The sequence below is a fragment of the Amphibalanus amphitrite genome, unplaced genomic scaffold, assembly GCF_019059575.1.
Source record: "Amphibalanus amphitrite isolate SeventyFive unplaced genomic scaffold, NRLGWU_Aamphi_draft 000591F_arrow, whole genome shotgun sequence".
NCBI lineage: Eukaryota > Metazoa > Arthropoda > Thecostraca > Balanomorpha > Balanidae > Amphibalanus > Amphibalanus amphitrite.
Genome location: NW_024882085.1, coordinates 186049 through 208940, shown reverse-complemented (window position 1 = coordinate 208940; position 22892 = coordinate 186049). Strand labels below are relative to the sequence as shown.

General features: G+C 54.1%; 1 protein-coding gene across 1 annotated transcript in view; it reads right to left on the bottom strand.

Moving 5' to 3' along the window:
• Positions 1 to 22892, bottom strand: part of LOC122394431 (sodium-dependent transporter bedraggled-like) — a 57441-nt gene that overhangs the window by 5399 nt on the left and 29150 nt on the right. Inside the window, exons 3-8 of the mRNA XM_043391303.1 lie at positions 4092 to 4372; positions 3551 to 3681; positions 2319 to 2512; positions 1869 to 1990; positions 1396 to 1550; positions 786 to 1014 (exon numbers count right to left, since the gene is read on the bottom strand). Coding sequence (XP_043247238.1) covers positions 786 to 1014; positions 1396 to 1550; positions 1869 to 1990; positions 2319 to 2512; positions 3551 to 3681; positions 4092 to 4372 — 1112 coding nt within the window. The remainder of the gene's footprint in view (positions 1 to 785; positions 1015 to 1395; positions 1551 to 1868; positions 1991 to 2318; positions 2513 to 3550; positions 3682 to 4091; positions 4373 to 22892) is intronic.

Here is a 22892-nt window from a genome sequence, read left to right as displayed (position 1 = left end):
CTCCACCAGAAAGTGACCTAAACCGTACCTGATGGTCTTATAACCAACACCATTGGGTTGGAAATGAAAAACTGGCCATAAAACATGCATCGCACAACCTTAGTAAAGTTGGGTTCATGTGGTGACCCTTGGTGACCTTTGGTGACCTGACCTGTGACCTGACCTGGTATGACCAGTGACCTCTAATAGCAACATATGTACTAGACAACTGACGTCTTATCGCTGATTTTCGACAAAATGCGTTTTACTCGGTGTTATAGCGCTTTCCCTAGAAGCCCCGTGAACGGTGAAACATTTTATCTTTGACCTGACCTGTGACGTCATCGGTGACCCCGAGGTCAATAAACTTTGGTTTCCCTCGACAAATTTGACAGGGCTATCGAACACCGTTTGAATTTTGCGGATCCGTCCAGTAGTTTCGGAGATACGAGGGGGGGCAAAAAATAGCCCCCCCCCCACCAGGTCGCGTTATAAACAGACCCCACCAGGGCGCGGGTTAACGACCAAATAAACGTGTTCTCTCAGCATCTCCCTTCAGGTACAGCGTAAATAGTATCTGGATTTCAAGCGTCGATATTAGCATACAAATCCAGATACTGGTCCGTGTATCTTGAAAGAGCTCTCAATATTTAGCGAAGCAATGGAATACCAAAATATGTCGATAATGTCATGCGAGGCATGAGACCAGTGTTCATTACGATCCATTGAAAATACATGTGTCGTCAGTTACAAAAAATAATAACCCTTTCTATCCTCAGACCTCAGTATCCCCACGGCGCTCTTACCGAAGGAGCTGGAGCCGATGATGTAGCCGATGTCTCCCACCCGCAGCGCGTGCAGACAGGCGTATCCAAACAGTGCCGATAGGAAGAGCACCACTAATGTGACAAAAGCCACCAGCGTGGTGTCCCGCCGAAGATTGTGGTTGAATTTGTTATGTGATGTCACAGCCATCAGCGCGGCGCCGTGCAGGCCCCAGATCATGAACGTCTCCCGGGCAGCCACCACCCATGGCTGTGGGGAGGGGAAGGAAAGTGTCAGAGCGGCCATCATTCACAACTGGGAGGGGGGGGGGGGGGCAAGGCAGTGTCAGAGCGGCCACCACCCACGGCCGGGGGAGGGGAGGGAGAGTGTCAGAACGGGCCGAAATCTGTCCACGACTGAGTACACGAGAGGAGTCAGAACGGTTACCAACCAATTCTGGGAAGGCAATGGGTAAGTCATAGAGATGAGTCATAAATAGCGCGACATTTCGGCTCTTTGGATCCCGGACTATATAAAATGCGCGTTTAGACACTGCCTAACACTTGTAGCAGGCTCAATTATGGAATGCGGAACTTGAACAGGGACTGGCTCACAATTTATTGCATTATGTGTCCTAGCTCTTGCACTTACCACGGTGCTCCAGAAGACGTTATCGAAGAGGACCTTGTCGGTGAAGAACTCGTTGAGTCCCTCCGTCCAGGAGAGCAGCTGGATGCAGACGGTGAAGAAGGACACCATGGCCAGCAGTACGATGGCGTACACCACCTTACCGTACGACCGCAGACCTGAGTGTACGAACGGAGGGGAACGGGGTTAGCTGACGGTGGAGAGAAACAATGCATACTTGAGAGCCAATGACGTACTTATAGCATTGATACATGCTAGTAAAAATATCGCTAAAAATGCAGCATATTCATTCGATCACTATTTATCTGTAAATTTATGACATTTTTTAGTTTCAAAGTCCAATTTGAATAAGCATATCCTATGCGCTGGGGCATAAATGGGGTATTCAAAAACACGGTTTACGAGCAAACGATCTATCGCCAGAGTATCAGTGCACTTATAAGCTACACGTTTTACAAGAAGCACGCTCCACTTACCTCTTCCTAGAGAGAGGTACACCAGAATCCAGGTGACGGCCAGGTTGAACGAGATCTCGAAGCCCAGGTAGCCCACCTCCGGAAGGCCCGTTCCTGACATGTTACGCTGCAGAACGCGTTGGCTGGAAAAACGAGTAGGTAATGTGAAATGTCGGCACATTGTCATGCATATGGTTCTTGTAGCCATCAATAACAAACGGCTAACTGAGCAATATCGGTATGCACCCGTACAATTACGACATTGGTAGTTAACGAAGAGGAACTGACGCAAAAAGTTCCGTTCAAAGAGAAAATATCGTTAAAGAATAAAGTGCTTGCTATTTGGTGCAGTTCAAATCAAGAGACGATGTTGGAGAAAAATATCATTCAATGCCTTTCCAACAGCGATCTCAGTCGTAGCCTCTCCGTTTTCAAGCCCCGCGCTCCTGTCGTCCCCGAGCCCCAACTCACTTGAAGTACTGTGGCACGGTATAGGTGACGAGCTCGGCGTACCCGACCGAGCAGTTGCCCGGACACGCGGCCCACTTGTACCGGTCGTAGCTGGAGACGAAGCTGTCGCGCAGGTAGACGAGCATCCACGAGATGGGCACCACCGTATAGACGCCCAGTATCAACTCGGCTAGTACCGCCGCCAGACCGATACCCTGTGGTGAGGGGCAGGGTGGGTTAGGTTAAGGTGGGTCAGGGTGGGTTAGGGTGAGTCAGGGTGAGTCAGGGTGAGTCAGGACTGCGCTGGCACGACCGCCAGACCGATGTCCTGCGACGAGGGACAGGGCAGGGAAGGTCAGGGTGGGCTAAGTTTGTCTCAGGGCAGGGCATGCAGGGTCAGGGCAGATAAAATCGGGGCGGATCAGATGACGGCTAAGCAAGGCAGGGTACGCTACAAAAGAATGGGACAGGATAGTGGGCGGAACGCACCTACAATGGCAGTTAACGGCATAAGAAGTTCACAGAGTGGGATCTGATTAAGGCTTAGGAAGAGTGTCGTGCCAATAAGAACGGCGAAGAAAACGAAAGTCTTAATTGGCGTTGACGAATTAGTTGACGAGGTTAGTGGGACAGCCTCTAAAAATAAACCCGGCCTCGGGTGTCCACCCACATCGAGGCGAAGCCAGAAATCGGTATGTACTGCAGCTTATTATAAAGACCGTCCAGCCCCCACACTTTTTTGTGAAGCTAACGGTTTGACGACCCAATGATGGACGGATAAGCCGGATCTGGTCACTGATCCGGGTGGGTATTAATTAACGGAGCGCACGCTCGTGACTGTGGGCAGACGTCGGAGTTTTATTATCGGATTCAGCATTATCAGAGCTGGAAAGTTCGGAAATGAGAGACCTGGCTTATTACGTAAAGATAGTTAAGTTTGGCAACACAAGGGAGAAGACAAGAGAGAGATAGAGAGAGCGAAATGGATGATATACATGATGATATAGAGAGCGACAGAGGGAGAAAGAGAGAGAGAGAGAGAGAGAGAGAGAGAGAGAGAGAGAGAGAGAGAGAGAGAGAGAGGAGAGAGAGAGAGAGAGAGAGAGAGAGAGAGAGAGAGAGAGAGAGAGAGAGAGAGAGAGAGAGAGAGAGAGAGAGAGAGAGAGAGAGAGAGAGAGAGAGAGAGAGAGAGAGAGAGAGAGAGAAAGGGAGATACGGACAGGCGGCAGACAGACACAGAGACTGCTGTTTACCTTGAATATGGGCGATATCCGCCACATGTCGACGATTCCGGAGCCGATGTACTGTCCCATGGTCATGTGCAGCGTCATCAGAGGCATCCCAACGAGCAGCGACAGAATGAAAAACTGGATCACGAACGCCACTGAAAACAACACATGTGACCGTTCAAACACGAATTATGGCAACGAGCGCTCCGGTTCAAAAGTAAGTCGACACGTTTATGTACACATTACACATTTAACACATTCCGATAAAAGGAGCAAAAGGTTGTAGCATATTATGGTTACTCGTTCACGTTGCCTTGTAGTGTACTTTTCAATAGCAACAGAACTATACGAGTGTTGGTGGCTTTTCAAGCCTCTCCCGACCTTTCACTGCTCGAAAAGTCCATTTGCCCTTTTATGTGATGCGACATTATTGACTTTGGACACATTCCTGATAATTGACTCAGTACACTCTTATCACTCCCGCTCCCTCATGTCATCCTGCCACCCACATATCCGTATTTCCCTACTCCCTACTCTCCCTTCCACCGTACTCTTGCCCACTTACCTCCATAGGTGCCTCCGAACAGGGCGAACCGGCATATGGCGCCCAGGCCGATGGTACACGAGAGACAGGCCAGCGGCGAGGAGTAGTTGTGCTGCCAGAAGCCCCTGGCGGCGCGGCGCGTCTCCTCCTGGTCGCTGAGCTCCGGCACGGTCTGATACACGCCCAGGAAGGAGGAGCCGCGCGACAGCAGCCGGTTGGCGCGGCTGGAGCTCGCCGCCGGCCGGTCGGCGATCGGAGACGGCGCCGGTAGCGGAGGGGGAGGCGGTGTGTCGAACGACACACTGAAACAGACAGGGACAGAGGTCAGACGGGGTTACACAGGTCACACAGGTCACACGGGTCACATAGGTCAGTCGGGGAGCACACAGGTCACACAGGTCACACGGGTCACAAAGGCCACACGGCAGCGTAAAGGCCGACTGAGAAATTCGGCGGAAAGAGGCGGTGAGAGACCGGACAGAGGTCACAGTCCACGACAGGGAGGTGCAGCTAAACAAACATGTTTGTAACGTGGGGTACTGAGTATCGCTTAGTCAACGGTTCCGTTTTATGAATTGGGGGAAACGAACATTTGCACGAAAATTCACTCAAATTGAGTCTTGCACGATCAAGGCGGGCGACGGGAAATTCCATCGTCCCGTAACCATCATCATGATGATGCAGCATCAATAAACGCTCAGTCATTCAATTAGCCGCTCATTACGTGTACATGGAGCCAATTAACTGTATGAACACAATGCGACGACCTCTAGCCCGACAGGATCATGACAATGAGTTCCCAGCACACTCCACTTAGTCATAACCATGCGACCGCAATAGCGCATCTCAGCATGGAGTTCATTCATCCAAAATGCTCTGTCAGCATGTTACATCACCTACAGACGTGCCGGCTGCTCAGCATTGGACGGTACTGCAGAGGTGCGTCCGTTTTATGACTATGAGAGGGAGTGGGGCTCCACCGGCACCGTATGTATTGTCTGCACTCTGCACCGTTAGCCAGCGATACAGCTGATCGGTGCATTGTGGCCCGTCCTAGCCCAGCTGTGTAAGCTCTGGTTGTGACCGGTAAGCCGTGACGACTCGAGTGTCACGACCGTGTGGGGACTAAGTGCAGGACTATGTGCAGCAGGTCGACGATGTCGGATCAGAGGGAAGAAAAGGACGTCTGGTGCTGTCAGAGATTCAACCATGCGAAGAGTGGAAAGGACGTCTGGGGTCGTCGGCAGTTGAACAACATCGCGAGAAGAGGGAAGGACGTCAAACAACATCCCGTATCTGCACAACTCACGCATAACCGTGACTCTGGAATTTAGGCCCACCCAGCTAGTCTCTCCTCTCCGAGTCCGACCTCTGTTATTCCTCCCATCTCCCCACTCCCGAGTAATTCCAATTCCTAGCTCTGCCGACTCCGGCGGCGGCTCAAGAAGGGCCGATCCATCGACCCACCCATGCCATCGGTCTCACCCCAGCCACGCTCTGGTCTGTGCCGTGTAGCGGTTCGGTGGGCGCGGAGCGGTCCTCGTGGGCGTCCCATTGACACCGGCCCGATGACGTGATGTCGGGGTGACAGTGAGGCGGGGTGGGGCGGCATCAGACTGACGCGGCTCTGTAGCGTGCCGTGCAACGTGACTGTGACCTTATGGTGATGATGGTTCACACCTGATCGACGCCAGTTAAGTCAGGATCGCTTCAAATCGAAATGTTTAACTAGGTGAACGTTCTGGTATTCATTGTTGACTGTATATTTTGTTCTTTCTTTCCAATGGCTAACGGATCAGGATACCGGAGCATTCAAAAGACGGCGAGCGCCTGCTGTCACCGTTTAGACCGTGTGCCTGTGCCACTGCATTCCGCTGTTTTCTGTCAGAAATGTCACAACAGTCACCTTTCCGACTGTCACCAGGCCTTGCCGGCTGCACCTCGACCGCCGGCGGTGATCTCATGCCGCTGACGTCACCGCTAAGCTCCGCGAGTTCTCAACCCAAACTGTGGCGCATCATAAACCTTTCAACCACTGCTGCACACTACCTCGTCCACTAGCGCTACTCTGCTACGTACAGCAGCACTCGGCCGAATTCGAATTAGCAGCGATCACGTGTGTCTTACTGTTTCCGAAATCGGCCCTGCCCTTAGTGACGTCACACTCTGCACGTCAGCGTGCACGGAGTGGAGGACGGGGGCGGTAACACGGGCTCAAATATACGACACGGGACAGAAATAGCGAGACAGGCCGATGAACGAACGGTGGACAGACGGATAAAACGATGGATGGACCAATGAACCAATGAAATACTAAATATTGAAATTATCCAGCAACAATATATAACAAACGAGCAGAAGAAAAAACGAGCAAACGATCAATCAATCGAAAGAGCGTGTTAATGAATGAAGTAGCGAAGAAACGAGCGAATAAATACACTTACTAACGAGATAACAAACGAATAAACCGTCTAACCGGCCAGGAAACATGATTGAAAGAATGCTGTCCGTATGGAGGAAGGGATAGACGGACGGACGGACGAACGGACGGAGGGAAGGATGGACAGTGCGAACGAGGATGGATGACGGACGAAGATGACCAGATAGCCATACGGACGGTGGGCTGGTATGATGGACCCGGGGCGGTAGTGAGAGTACGCTGTCGAGTGCGTCGGGTGCGTGTGCCCACCGGCCGAGCCGCGCTGTCTGCTCCGCGCGAGCTGATGGGTCCGTCGATATGGTGACACGGAATGTGGCGGCTAGCGGGGTGAGGTGCTGTTGTCACCGGAGAAGCGCCGAGGACGGTGAGGCGGAGAGCGACATGGAGTAGGATGGGGAGGAGAAGAAGCACATGAACGGGCAGTGAAAGATTGGCACACCTGTGTCCTCCCTGCAACACTGCTTTCCAAAAACAGCTTCAGTTTGGCTGTATGCTTGGGTGTTTATCAACCTCTGCCGCTCCGCTCCTTCTGTAGCATCGCCCTTGCCACCAATGCCCGTTCAAATGCACACTATGCCCCAAGGCCGACTGGACGGCGCGGTGCGGCAGTACCGACCTGTCCACCTGTCCGTCACGTCCGTATAACCGCCGGTCCGTTTCAGCCGCGTATTGTGCACTGAGCCGCGCCAAACGCCACGCACGCCCTAACAGACAGTGACGTGACGCCGGGACACGGCGTTACGTGACGTTACGTGACGTTACGCGCCGTGACGCCGTGTGAGGTCAGAGGCGGATCAGCCCTCGGGGCACTGCGGGAACTGGGGCAGGGTCGGGGAAAGGTCACGACCCTCGCCATGGCGGCCGCCGCAAACAGTGCACCCAGCAGCGAAAGCGGGACAAACAAAACTGAGAACGACAAAGGCCAGGGGTTTATGTCATCGACCGGGAGCTGACCTCAGGAAGTTTCTGTCTGGGAGCATGTCTAGGAGGATGTCTAGGTGGATCTCTGAGAGGATGTCTGGCTGAGTCCGCGGCGAGTGGTGGATAGGCTCCATCTAACGGTGATCGGTTCGAGCGTTCTGTCTGAACAAATCGTGAGTCAGCTGGGCCGAATGACGGCCGATACACAGAGCCGTCAGCGGAGCGTGGCGAAATCCCAATCAATGGTCAGACGGCGCCGAATGCGGCACCGTGCCATCTGTCTAGTAATTACGGCACGCTGTTCAGCGTCCACGCTGCTCCACATCCAGGGCGTGTTCCACCGCCACCACCACGCTCCCCTACCCACAGCTGGGCCACGCCCGACTCCCGACACACCCACTTCCCAAACCGCGTCCCACCCAGGCTCTGTCCCGCTACCACGTTCCAGCCATACTCCATCCCGTTCATTGTGGCCGTTTTCACGACGGAATAGCAGGCATCTATTTAATCCCCATTTGATCCTTAAGTTCCTCAGGAATTTTAGTAGTTCTTTTTAGTAGGTTCCCCAGCTTTCGAATGAATGGTGCGTTAGTTTGCTATTTTTCTATTAAATATCACATCGATTTACTTTATCTAATGATTTATCACTAATATCAACATAAAGCGTAAGCACAATTATAAAATTATGAAATTATTAAATACTAGTACAATAGTTAAAAAAAGATACTGAGTTGCCAGGCTACAAAGAATATATTCATTTATGGCGCACGACAGACATTTAGAAAGCAGCGCCCTGTTTTATTGCACGCTGCTAGCCGCTTCCATGGGGTTTTGCAGGCCGTCGTCATTGGTCGTTACACGTATGATGTCACGCGACTTGTGGCCTGTCACGGCTATTTAATGATCTCCACTAAATGAATGCAACAATGGCCTTTTAAGTTGATCTCTGTGGCCATCTGTCTATGGAGCGACCAATATGAAAGTTGGGTGAATTTACCGGGGTTACATGACTATGAGCAAGCAAATGTGTATCAGGAATGGATTTAGGTGGAGAATTGCGCTGGACCATGAGTGCTCGAACGCTCCCAATTCCACGCCTGTTTGGCTTTGGAGCCGAGACAGACGATGCGGGTCAAGGTCACCGCTGGGGTAACGGTGGATTGGGTGCGCCCGAGCACCCGTAACGCGGCACAATTCTCCATCTATGGATTTTCCTATTCGCTCAGCATTGTGATAGGCGTTCGTAATAGCATTTACTCTGCTCATGTACCTATCCCCGGTTATTTAAAAGAAATTTTTGTGGGGGAATATCACGGCTTTAGGTACTCGGTGGCCCTATTCACGACTTTCAAAGAATGCTCCGATAACTAAACACCGCACAGACCTACTGCATTAGTGAATCTGACAGAATGTCTGTGGAATTACATCCCCCCTCACCACACCCCTAAAAACTCATCCAGTGTCCAAAACCACTTTTATCGACTCGCCAAAAAAAAAAAACACACACACACATACACACACAAAGCATGGGGCATGTCAGCTCTCAGTTCATTTATTATTGTCTTTACCATGGTTCAATTGCATTGCGCGATTTAAAGCACGTGAGTGCCTATATAGTATATATGTAGAAAATAATATCTACAGCAAAACATCCAAAATTACAAAGGCTACAATGCTTAAAAAGTAGGTTCATCAAGGAAGCCCATTTTTACTTGCGTTGTGTTCCCAACCATGCGATTCCAACGCGGGCTATTCGCAACGTCTGTAAGGCACGTTAACAACTGACAGGCCGCCACCGCTGCCACTTATTCATAGATGGTTGATATCGCAGCTTGGGCGTCAGCAGCGCGGCCCACAACGCGTCGGCGCCAGCGCACGCAGCTGTTGGCACTCGGCAGCCGGTGTTGCGACTTAACGGCCGGCCGGCCCCATGAAGGAGAAGCTCTTGGTGAAGCTTTGTGATCGCCTCATAGCCGCCTTGGATGTCATCTTTCTTGGCAGATCCATCCGTTCAGATGGTACGGTGCAGTCTGGATAAAGGACGAAGTCCAACGCCGCTAACCCCGCGACCGCCACCCCACAACGTGGCCGCAGACCGAACGGGCGTGAGGGCCGTAAGGGCCACCCCGCCATCCGGTAGGTGGCTGAGCAGCCGGGCGCAGCGGCGCCTGGGCGGCGGCCGCGCTGAGATGAAGTCCCAAACCGCCATGTCGCCATCACCGCCATCACCATTGCTGCAGCTGTTCCCAACCGCCTCAATCGCCGCCGTTTTGCCAGCAGTCGCGCCGCGGAATGGCAGAAGCTCCAGAGTAGCCTCCAGCGCCCCTCTCCGCACGTGTGCAGGTGCACTGCGGCTGCCGGGTCCGACGTCCAGGCAGAACATGATATTTCCATGCTGCTCCGACGGTGGGCTGGTCTTGTTTGGGCGTTCCTCCACTGTGACGTCGGTCACGCCTGCCCCGGCCAGGGCGCAGAGGCCGACGTGTCACCATCCGGTTGCAGTCCTCAGTCGGGTCGCAACGTGTACCTCTTCCGCAGCGTGGAGCGCGCTCCCGCTGGGCAGCGATACAGCCAAAAGTAGCATAGCATGCGGGCGGCCAGCGCTGCGCCGGACAGCGAACCCATGCCGGGGGTATGCCGGTCTCGGCCATTAGCGGGGTCGTCGGGGCCGAGGCTGTACATACAGCTGGTGACCGCGTGAGCCGCCAATCGAAGCTCACGGCTTATAAGCTCGACGCGGGCATCACACGCCGTCCCGATGGGAGCTCCACGACGCCGCCGCGAACTCCAGCGCGGCTCGCAGCGCGAAGACCAGTACGGACGGCCGGGGCAAACGGCGTGCGGGAGTCGCAGGCGACGTTCTGCGGACAGAAAGGGTTGGGCATAAGCTGGTCGGCAGGACACTCTTGAGCCGAGCCTTTGATGTAATTACAGATGATCCAGAAGCATGCACAAAAATTCATGACACACCATTCTCATTTATGTATTTGCTACATATGATATGATATACCAGCTCATGATCAGTGACGCATTCTGGGCAATATGTTCTAAAGTGAAGTAACTGAAGTTACAGCTTAAAAGCTTAAAAAAAAACAGCTTAAAAAAACACACACACATTCGATAGCTTATGAGAATAACATGCCTTGTGTGCTTAATGCAGGAAAATATTTTTTTTCACTTTTTTAGAAACAGCAAAAGAGTTGTCAACAAGCCATGTCAACTATCTAAACAATTTTTATGGAAACTGCTCTAGCTAGCTTAAAGTTCCACAACGTTTCCGGAGCACCGTACCCAAACTCAGTTCATGTTACAAGAAAAAACAGTAATAATGCCTCCTAATTTTGAATGAAATATAGGTATGAGTAATTTGATTTGGAAAGCAACAAATTTCCGCACATCATTTTAGCAAAATTACTATTTTCTTCAGCCATCAGGTTACACAAAACTATAGTTAACTTTATGATCTAGTTTACAAAAAACCAAAGCCCCGATTTTAACAAATGTAGATAAAATTTAAACAATTTTAAAAAATGTATCGTGGAGAAAATGAAAAGTGTAGATTTGTAAAGCCGGGATATTTCAATTTCACGGATTAGGCACTTAAAGAAATATCTTCACCTTTCTTTGAGCCACCAGCCTTCACCCAAGTTTTACACGAATGTAGTGAAGCAGACGATGTGGCAACTCAAAATTGTGATGGTTTGAGATAATTATGACGGTAAAAGAAAAAGCAACACAAGGTACCTTACCGTCGTTTTTTCACATGGGTTCAGATGAGGCTTCAACTGTTGCCGACCTGAGGAGCTATAGGGACTTGAGCTTTCCAAAACTCAATTTCTAAGGGCACTGAGCAGTGTTTGGCTTTCACACGAATGCGATAGTAAGTTATATGAAGTTGACAAAGCAAGCAAAGCAAAGCATGATGCCCCGCGCGTCCGCCCGCGACCACGCCCCGCGTCCGACTCCCGACCGCCGCGTGACCCGAGGCGCCCGGCGGTCACGTGACCTACCGGCCGGGACTGCAAACGGCCTTCACCACCATTCTTGTATGACGTCATATCCTACTGAGGTGCTGATTGGTCGGAATTAGATACCTGAAGGTAATTATCTGCCGTAGTTATTTTTGTTTCATTGTTTTGCGTGTTTTCTTATATGAAATGTAATTAAAAAATTTGTCATATTTTAATCACCATTAAAACATAACTGAATAGGTATAAAAGAGAACTCGATATATACTTTTCTTGTTTTTAAGAATTCCGGAATTAGATACCCGAGGGAGCAAAGAGGGAGCAAGTTGCCACGCTGATTTAATACCTCATAGTCGAAAGGTGGGCTACTAGAACCAAAAATTGCTGTGTTTGTAAATAAATAAGTGATTTGAGGGCAAAAAATGCCCAGATTTAAACTTCTAAAATTATTTTGAACATAAAATATTTCAGTTTGAGGGATGTTAAGGCCTCTAAGGGTAGGTACTTTTTAGGTATCAAATAAGTTCCTCTGCGAAAGTTCCGTCGTGAAAACGGCCTGTATGTACCACTCTGCAGAGGAAATTGAGCAATGCTGCCCGTCTGTCCCAACCCCGAAGTTTAAAAACGTTTGAGTAGCGCTGCTAGTTCAAACTATCACGGTAAGTTATAACTGACGGGGTCGCTGCCATTGGAAGTACTGACCGGTGATAAGGGCACATATAAATAGTGGAATGCCCGAGTACCGCCAGGGGCGATAAGGGCGCCCACACGCGAGTCGAAAGGGCACCTATAGGCGACCCGAGGGGCGCCAATACCCGAGCAAGGAGCGCCCACAGTCGAGCGGTCTATAGATGGGCTCCCAGGGCCCACGAAGCAGCAGTGAGGTGGCGGTGCGCCCAGCGAACCGGAGCGGTCGCCGCCCTCTCCCTCCCACGCCGGCGAGTCTCCGGCGCCGACTCCGAACGCTGACCATTTCTCACCGGCGCCGACTCCGAACGCTGACCGTTTCTCACGGGACTTAGTTCCGAGATTCGGACGTCCGGTTTTCGAGCGTTTCACGACTTCGCATTACGTGCGTGCTCGAAATAGGAGGAACGTGAGGATTGTGTAAAAACTTCTAATAGCACCATGCATTGTGTAAAAACTTCTAATAGCACATCTCAAAGCAAGACACATTATCAATGCTGTAGATGACTCAACATTGGTTAATTTGTTATAACTGGATTCAGGATGGGCCAATTGTTTACAAAAATGATGCAACTGGTTTACGGAAGACCCAAGCACAACAGCCTATCATCAGCCTTTTCTTTCACAGCTTATCGGAGCCCTGTGTGTACTGAACAGCGACCCGGCGCCCCGGGATCGACTCACCTCATCCTCAGAGCAGTGAGCAGGGCGGGCCGACATGTCCTCATCGGACGGCCGGCCGCCGCCCGGGCGGCGCGCTCACCCGCCACCGTCACTCCTTCCGCCGCCCCCGCCCGCGCCCGCGCCCGCGCGCACCGGAACAGGAAGCCGCTCACAACGGTACCGCCGCCGCCGCCGCCGCCGCCGCCGCCGGGGTGGGTGTGCGCACTTTGGCGGCTGCCGGCGACCGTCTCCACGGGGACGCCGAACGCTCACCACCGGACCCACGCGTCACGTGATCGGCCGCCGACGGCTCAACGGGGTCACGTGATCGACGTGACGGTATCGACGTCGCGACGGCGTCGATGAGGCTCGGCCGGCGCCGACGACCTGTTGACCACCTTCGGACGCGCCGTGGTTTGAGTCCGTAAGGCACTGGAGCCCGATCCAACACCGCTAACCACGCAGCACTGGCGGCGACTGCTCGGTCGGAATCAGCACACACACTGTCTGATGGAGAGCCGACCGGCCTGTCACACGCGCCCGCCTCGGCTCCCGGCGTCCCACTGCCACAGAATGTCACCGACCGACTGCGGCGCGGCGTGCCCGGCGTGGCGGGCGTAGCGGCGCGACGGACTGTGCTGCTCGCGCAGCGGGCCCGGCTGACGGACTGCGCCGGCCGGCCGACTGCCGCGGCAGCGACACACGTGGAGTCGGCGGAGGTACCGTAACGGGAGGACAGCCGAGCCGCAGCGGGCCGAACCACCCGCACAAAGGAGAGAGGAGTGAACGCACGCGCAGATGGCCGGCAGTGGCAGAGGGGTGACGGGCGAGCGGACGGACAGACGGACGGACGGCTGGCAGTGGCAGAGGGGTGACGGACGAGCGGCGGGAGGACGGACGGACAGACGGACGGACGGACGACTGGCAATGGCAGAGGAGTGACGGATGGACGGACGGAGGGCTGATAGAGGAGGAGTGCAAGCTCAGGAGGGCGGGAGCGCAAGGACGCGTTACTAAACAATCGTCAGACGGGGAAGTTATGGAACGCGATAACAATGGAACTCAGCTGCCACCGAAATGGTGGTGAAACAAGACCCGTGACTGGTGATGGCTTGGTGGCTGATAATGGCGGTGTTTGTCAACCAAAGCAACGGCAGATGGAGGACGTAAGTTAGAAAGGATAAATGGGTGAAATAATAGCCCATAAAGATATAACAACTGTTATTGACGAATGGTACAGAAAACCGTCCTGATGCTTAGGCATAAACTTGCATGATGACTTCAGCAACCCCAGTCCGTCGACTCCAATCAGCAATTCATTCCATCAATTCATCCCAACTCAGCCCAATTCAGCAGAACTCAGCCCAGTCCAGCTCAGTCCAGCTGCAGCCATCTCGGGTCGGTGACTCGCAGTTCCATGCCTGCCGTCTCGACAACCCGAGTCCCGCTAGTCCAGGCGCGGTCGGCCGGCAGCTGCGCCGATCGGGCCACTGGCATGGAGGGCAGACCCGACACGAGCAGGGACATCTGCCGCCCTGCGACCGCCACCTGGCACCGGCAGAAGCCGCGGGATCAGCCGCCAGCAGTGGGATTCAGTAGATCCAGTGGGATGTGGTAACCACGTGTGTCGCCGGCCGGCACGGGAGTTCCCGGCGCAGACCGATTCGCGCGCCGACTTGTGACGTCGCTACCCCGCCCCGGCGCTGGGGAGGCGGCCCAGGACGTGTCTGTTCGTGAACTTTGTCCCATCACGATGCGACCGCGTGGCTGCGGCCCTGCGCTGCCGCAGTGCGTCGGCCAGTGACCAATCCGCGCTCCGATCGGCAGCCACGTGGTGTCCGAGTGCTTCTGCGCATGTCTGGGCCCGGCCCGCTGCGTCGGGCCGCGCGCTCCCAGGGACTTCTGGCCGAGCTCTTGGCCCGAGCAGACGCGTCACGTCTGGCTCCGCGATTTGGCCCGTTCTGTCCGGGATTTATAACTTAGATTAGGCAGGGCATATTTGGCAAACTTGGATTTCATTCTCGTCTCTTCGTCGCTCCATTGTCTGATTCGCTGTTTTGGTTTTTGACTTCGTTTTGGTAATTTAAATATAACAACCCGCTCCTTTAATTAATTCTTTTACTTGGGGCCGTTTGGATCGAACTGATTGAATTTTTGGAACACGCACCAGGTTGATATTCTCCATTTCTGATTAACGTAAAATCCAGTCACTGATATGTGGTGAACTGCCCCACAGCACCACATATTGGTGACCCCGACGTGATTCTTGTTCGATTTTTTTCCATACTTCCGGGTTGTCGCCTCCGCTCATTCCCGAATCAATTATTTTATATTATTCCCCACATGGATTGCTATTCCGTCGCTCCACAGTGGCTTCTGCGCCACTTTTCCATGATGGTTTCTGTGCCATCTCTCCGCCGTGTGATTAGTTAGGCATTTATCTTCTAGGTGATTTTATTTCGGCGTTCCATTGGCTCTTTTGGATTTTGCACTCGGTGTTTTAAATTTTAATTGTTCAGTGCATTGCAAACACCGGCTATTCTTTAACGATCATGACGAACGACGGCACGATGGAGCCCGCTCATGCTGAGCCGGTCCATCATGTCTCGATCAAGCCGCCGGTTTTTATGGACACCGCGGTTGACGGCTGGTTTGCCATTATGGACGCCCAATTTAACATTGCCAAAATCACCAACTCGCAGACCAAATTCTACCACGTTCTCTCTGCCCTGCCTCCGGAAACCATCTCACACATCCCGCGTGCTGTCTTGAGCAACAAAAATTTCTCTGAGCTACAGACAGCCGTCACTGACATGTACGAAAAGACAAAGCCAGAGATGTTTGAGAAACTGATCAGCAAAACGCGTCTGACGGGCCGCCCCTCACTCTTTCTAAGCGAGCTCAGAGAGGTGGCCGACAAGGTTGGCGTCGGAGACGATCTCGTTCGGCACAAATTCATCCAGTCGTTACCCACAGGCATTGCTACGGCCCTGGCTTCTCAGCGCGAGCTCTCACTGTCGCAGTTGGGCAAACTCGCGGACGAACTGATGCCTCTTGTGCAAAACTCAGCTGCTAACATGGTTCACTGTCAGGATCAGGACCCACAGTCTGACTCACAGGCGTTCCTTGTGGCTCAGCAGCACCCAAGGTACCACAGGGCCACTCAGCCGCAGAGCCGAGCCGCCACACACTCCCCTGCTCGTGGTGCTCGTGATTCAAGAGCGTCTCTCGGTCTCACGCCGTTCCACCCTGACCAGAAGCCGAAAGTATGCCGTGCTCACCTGTTTTTCGGCAGCAGAGCACGCACTTGCAAGCCATGGTGTCACTGGCCCGACAAAGCTGCTGATCTGACCATGCAGCCGTCCTCACGAGCTGCATCTCCCTCCCGTGCAGCCTCAGAGTCGGGAAACGAGAGGAGCAGGCCGTAAACGCAGCCCTCGGCCTGCCGCTCCTTAGGGTAACAGCCAAGGTGAATGATCAGCCCCTGAAATTCATCGTGGATACTGGCGCTGGTGTATCCCTGGTTCCACCCTCCTATGTGAATGGAACTCTAATTCACCCGTCCGCTGTTTCGATCACGACTGCCAGCGGGCAGCCACTGCGCGTGCATGGCGAGGCCACTCTCGATATTGTCCTCCCCACACTCAGACGCAGTTACACATGGACATTTGTAGTGGCTGAAGTGACAGAGCCACTACTCGGTAACGATTTTCTCGCTCACAACTCGTTGGTTGTCGATTGTGGTTCCCAAGTTCTCCGCGACTCCACCACTCTGCTCTCTGCTCCCGGTGTACCGACGACCGGGGAGTCTGTTCATTTGGTGATAAATGATCTCGCTCAGGTGCCTGAGGCAGTGCGGCCCATCCTAGAGGATCACCCCGCTGTTCTCAGCCCTAACCAGCCGGATTACACAGACTCGCCAATCAAAACCACTCACTTCATCGACACCGGCAGCGCTCCACCCACGTTCGCCAGCCCACGCAAGCTGCCGCCCGACAAACTAACCGCAGCAAAGCAAGCACTCGATGTGCTGCTCAAAACAGGAGTGATTCGTCCGTCTAGGTCCCCGTGGGCCTCACCCATCCACATGGTTCCGAAGAGTACCCCTGGTGAGTGGCGTGTCACCGGTGATTACCGCGCGCTCAACGCCGTGACCAAACCGGACCGCTACCCACTGCCGCACATTCAGAGCCTCTCAACCAAGCTCCACAACGCTCAGTGGTTCAGCAAAATCGATCTGCTCCGTGCATATCACCAGGTGCCTATGAACCCCGCTGACTCAGAGAAGACGGCCGTCACCACGCCCTTCGGCTTGTACGAATACACCTTCATTCCAATGGGGCTTCGCAACGCAGGTGCCACATTCCAGAGGGTCATGGACGGCATCTTCCGAGACGTGCCGTGCGTATTCGTCTATCTTGACGATATCCTGGTATTTTCCGAGAACCAGGAGCAGCATGAGAAAGATTTGCGCCTCGTGTTCAGCAAGCTGGCTGAGCACAAGCTTCGCATCTCACTGGAGAAATGCGAGTTCATGAAAAAGTCACTCATTTTCCTCGGTCATGACGTCACCAGCACAGGTGTCACACCTCCCAAGGCCAGAGTGAAGGAGATTCTGGACCTCCCTCTACCGCATGACTCAGAGTCACTGCGTCGCTATCTGGGACTCATCGGCTTCTACCGGCGTATGATTCCGCGATTCGCCGATGTCACGTTCCACCTGACAGAACTGATTCGACTCAACCCAAAAAGCAAAGAACTGACGTGGACAGAGGAACAGACTCAGGCGTTCAGTGACAGTAAAGCAGCGCTGGCTGGCGCCTGCACTCTGCCACACCCAGTGCCACACTGCGAACAGTACGAGCTCGTTACTGACGCATCACAAGTCGCGGTGGGTGCCGCGCTCCATCAGATTGTGGACGGAGTACCCGTTCCCATTGGCTTCTTTTCACGGAAGCTCAGTCAGGCCCAACAGAAGTATGCCGCGTATGACAGAGAGCTACTCGCGGCTTATCTGGCCACACTACATTTTCGTGACATGATCGAAGGCCGCCACGTTACCCTGCGAACGGACCACAAGCCACTCGTGCGCGCTTTTCACAGCCCGCACACTGCTAAGTCTGACCGCCAACAGCGCCACTGGTGTGTCGTCACGGAATACATCACGGAGGTCTCGTACATTCGTGGCAGTGACAACGTGGTGGCGGACTGCCTCAGTCGCCCGGTAAATGCAGTGTCCCTCGATGCATGTGACCTCCATTTTATCGCGGCGGCTCAGAAGCAGGAAAAGGAGAGAGACGCCGACGACAGTGCCGATTCAGAGCACCAGGATTCCGAGTCAGGTCCAGGATCGCGCTCAAACCCGCAGGACACCTCCCGATTGGAGCCAGTAACACTGTCTGGCGACATCACAGTCCTGTGTGAAACCACTGGACCACATCCACGCCCGTACGTACCAGAGGCGTGCAGGCGCGCCGTGTTTGATCGTTTCCACGGCCTGTCACACCCGGGTAGGAAAGGCACCACCCGTCTCATCAGCTCTCGCTATTTCTGGCATGATATGCGCCGTGACATTGCGCGATGGGTGAAGGAGTGTGAAGCATGCCAGGAAGCCAAGGTGCACAGGCACACTCGTTCTCCGCCCGGTCGGTTTGACGTGCCCTCACAGCGGTTCGAAACTGTACATATAGACATAGTCGGGCCGCTGCCCCCGTCAGTACCCCACGGGCACCCCTTCACCGCGCCATTTCGTTATTTGTTGACATGCATCGATCGCGCCACGCGTTGGGTCGAGGCCGTGCCGTTGGTCTCGATCACCGCGGAAAGTGTAGCCTCCGCTTTCCTCGACACTTGGGTGTCCCGGTTCGGAGTGCCACTGCATGTAGTCACGGACCGCGGTTCCCAATTCGAATCGGAACTGTTTGCGCACTTGTCTTCAATGATAGGTTTCCATCGCCTCCGAACCACTGCTTATCATCCGACATGTAATGGGATGGTGGAAAGAGTCCACCGAACGCTCAAAGCCGCCATCCGGGCGCGCAGGCAAGAGTGGCTGCGCGCGCTACCCGTCGTTTTGCTAGGTTTGAGAGCCATGCCAGCAGAGTCGGGGTTTTCGGCATTCACTGCCGTCACAGGCGCACAGGTGCTGTTTCCCCGCTGCGCCGTCGAGAAGGTCCCCGTCGGGACAAAGTACGTCCAAGAACTGGCAAAGCGTATGTCAGAAATCGATTTCGTCACACTCTCACAGGGCTCGAACCACGCCCGCACACCACCGACGCACGTGCCACCCGATCTCATGACATGCACACACGTGTGGGTACGCGTTGACCGCGTGCGGCACTCTCTGGAGTCCCCGTACCGCGGCCCCATGCGAGTCATCAGACGCAGCCCTAAAGTGTTCACGTTGGAGCTGCCGACTGGCGCCCACGACACTGTAAGCGTCGACAGACTCAAACCGGCACACATGCCGCCACCTGAGGACACGCTTGGTCCGAGCAGTACTGAGCCTACGGCTCCGGAGCAGCAGCCGTCACCGTCGACCTCGCTCGGGCCCCTCGCCACTGGGGCGCCCGACGAGCCGACACAGACGCCGACGACTACAAGATCGTCCAGCAAGAGGACTTCAAGACCTGGAGTGACGTCTTCCGCATCGCCGGACGAGGACGACAAGCCGTCCGCGGCTGCGCCGGTGCACACCCGCAGCGGCCGCCGCGTGCAGTTCCGGCCGCAACCGGACTTCCGATACTTTTAAGTGCGCCCGCGTACGTCCGTTCGAGGACGATCCTGATCGCGTGGCGCCGACAGTGAAGTGATAACTGCGTCGCGCGGTGTAGTGATTCTTGCAACGCGCAGGACCGTGCAGTGACAATTGCGTTGCGCCGTACCGTGTAGTGATTATTGCGTCGCGCAGTGAAGTGTCGATCGCGTCGCGCACCGAGTGATGTGAAAAGTGATTGTTTTGGCTTATCGTGTATGCGCTCCGCGCTGAGGCGGTGAGTACTGTGGTAACCACGTGTGTCGCCGGCCGGCACGGGAGTTCCCGGCGCAGACCGATTCGCGCGCCGACTTGTGACGTCGCTACCCCGCCCCGGCGCTGGGGAGGCGGCCCAGGACGTGTCTGTTCGTGAACTTTGTCCCATCACGATGCGACCGCGTGGCTGCGGCCCTGCGCTGCCGCAGTGCGTCGGCCAGTGACCAATCCGCGCTCCGATCGGCAGCCACGTGGTGTCCGAGTGCTTCTGCGCATGTCTGGGCCCGGCCCGCTGCGTCGGGCCGCGCGCTCCCAGGGACTTCTGGCCGAGCTCTTGGCCCGAGCAGACGCGTCACGTCTGGCTCCGCGATTTGGCCCGTTCTGTCCGGGATTTATAACTTAGATTAGGCAGGGCATATTTGGCAAACTTGGATTTCATTCTCGTCTCTTCGTCGCTCCATTGTCTGATTCGCTGTTTTGGTTTTTGACTTCGTTTTGGTAATTTAAATATAACAACCCGCTCCTTTAATTAATTCTTTTACTTGGGGCCGTTTGGATCGAACTGATTGAATTTTTGGAACACGCACCAGGTTGATATTCTCCATTTCTGATTAACGTAAAATCCAGTCACTGATATGTGGTGAACTGCCCCACAGCACCACAGGATACAGAGCGACAGACGCCAGCCGGGTCGGAGCTCCAGCGCGGCGGCGCGGTCAGTCGCCCCGGAGACCGAGAGAACTGCTGGGCGGCGGAATAGTCGGCCGTATATGAAAAAGGTGTGCCGACTGATGGTCTGAAGATGCATGATGTTGGATTTTAATCTATTGAATCGGGAGTGGAAGGAAAGATTAACATATCCGCACGCAAGGACGATTGAGGATTGGGATTGGTAATGGGATGTGCGCCATCTAAAAAGTGATTAAAATGTTAACGTTACGTCATATTCATTCATATTTCTCTCCTTTTGCTGCAATATTCACCCATGAATTATACCTATGTAGCGAATACGTGAAGCTAAGAAGTTCAACGCCCTACACAGTACCCACCCACCCACACGCCGAGCGTAACCAAGTGTAAGATGCCTCGCTATACCGTGAACAGCATTACACCTATCTACCTACGGTCCGGCCTTTTTGACGGCATAATTCGCCGAGTGCTAACTGTACACGGGCCGTGTCCGTCCGACTGACGGGCTATAAAGCCAGCAGGCCGGAACCGCCGCTCCCCGGGGCCATCGTTAGTCGGTGTCGCCGCGAACGGGCGGTTCCGCGGGGCGAGACGCGGCCCGGCTCATGGGCGGCGGCGGGGCGGGGCGGGGCGGTCCCACGCTCCCCGGCACCGGACATTGGCAGGAGACGCCCCGATTATCACCACACAGAGTGACAGACAGGAACTGACCGAACGGATGGTGGTGTGTTCCGGTGGGGCCAGCGAGCCATCACAGAAGGCTGATTTATTGGTTATAAAAAATGAAATGTAGCTGTCATAAAGAGGCATCTGACTTAACTGCAAGTCCCGGCAATGGTCTATGAGCTGAATTTGAAATTTATGAAGCATTCACTACGATGATGGCATGAAGATGCTATAACAAAGGTAATTCGCCTTTTGTTCCGATGTGCGCTCCCGTCCAATTAGTTTTCGTTTCTGCCCACACCGTTATAACCTACCTCAAAGAATGGCCGTCCCCTTCCGGCCATTGCGGTCCGTTACCGTTTCCGGACACGTGCTGGGATTCCAGTATCCAGGCTGATGTGGCCATGTGTTCGTGCCGGCGGACACATGGCCTTTCTCACCACTTTCTCAGTAAACTCTTTTGTGTGTGTGGGGGGGGGGGGAGCAGGTCATCGCATCATTGTAACGATGAATTGATGCGGGCATGCGATGCTTGTTGAATAGTCGTGAATAGGGCCACGCCTCTCAAAAGTGGAAACATTATACATTTGAGGCAGATTTAGCACTCCAGGTACAGGTGGTGAATGGAAATGCTAAAAAAAATATAGGTATCTATAGCAATTCAGAGCGGTGCAACAGGGGCGGACAATGTTCTGCCTGAATCTATTCTATGTGAGGTAATCATTGCTGGCGCTCTCCAGGTAAACGGTCCCCCCCCCCCCCCGGCTCCGTGCAATGGTGAGGACAGTACCGGCAGACAAAGGGTCGGAACAACAGCTGGACAACCACCTGGGAGCGCATTGTGTGTGTCTGTGCGCCTCTGTGTGTGTTTGTATGTGTGTCTGCCAGCGTGAGCATATAACGGAGCCCGAACGAATATGCATAAACTTCGTGTTCAGAGCAGGGCCTGCACTTCAAAAAGTAGGCATGCTTTCTGTTAAGCCCATTAGCATATTCTAATGGGCTGATTTGAAATTCATCCATTAGTGCCCGTCTAAGTGCACGTGCTCTAAAAGTTAGCCTTCTTGAGATGAATTAACACTCGAAAGGTTGCGCTTCATTGCAACAAACAATGTCCCTTTCAATTATCATTCAGTTCGAAGTGGCGCTGTTTTGAAGTCTTTCAGGTCCAGGTATGTACCAGAGCACATTGGCGGCGGAACGGGGGGGGGGGGGCGGCACGGGGCACCGTGCCGGGTGCCCCCCTTTGATGTTGCTATTTGAACATTAGCCCTAATGGGCGTTGCATGGAAAGAATGGGACCAAAAGTCGGCAGTGCCCCTCCCCCCCCCCTTATCTGAAGGTATTCCGCCGCTACTGCCAGAGCATCGGTGTTGTTTCGCTCCTACAGGCTGACACCCTACCAAAGTGATGAATTGACCCGAGACGGGCCAGACGGCTCAGTTGGCGGCTCTGTGGAACCGACGCGACACCGTGCGGCCAGGTAGTGCTTCCACACCTGTCCGACAGAGGCGCTGCGGGCGGCGCCCGGCGGTGCGCAGGGACGCGTCGAGGCTATCAATCATGTCACGCCTGCTAAAGGGGGAGGGTGAGGGAGGGGAGGGGAGGGGAGCACAGCAGCGGCGGACTGCAGCAGAGCGGCGCGGCGTAGCGACTTCCTCATTGGCTCACAGGCGACACATACACTACGGCTCGAGCATCGAGCGACCGAGTGAGCCTTCTGAGGCGAGCGATGGGGACCACTGCGCCACTGCCGGCTGATTCTGATACCGCCCCTGCAGCCGTGTCCTTGGGGACGGCGGCCCTGTCCGCGAGCG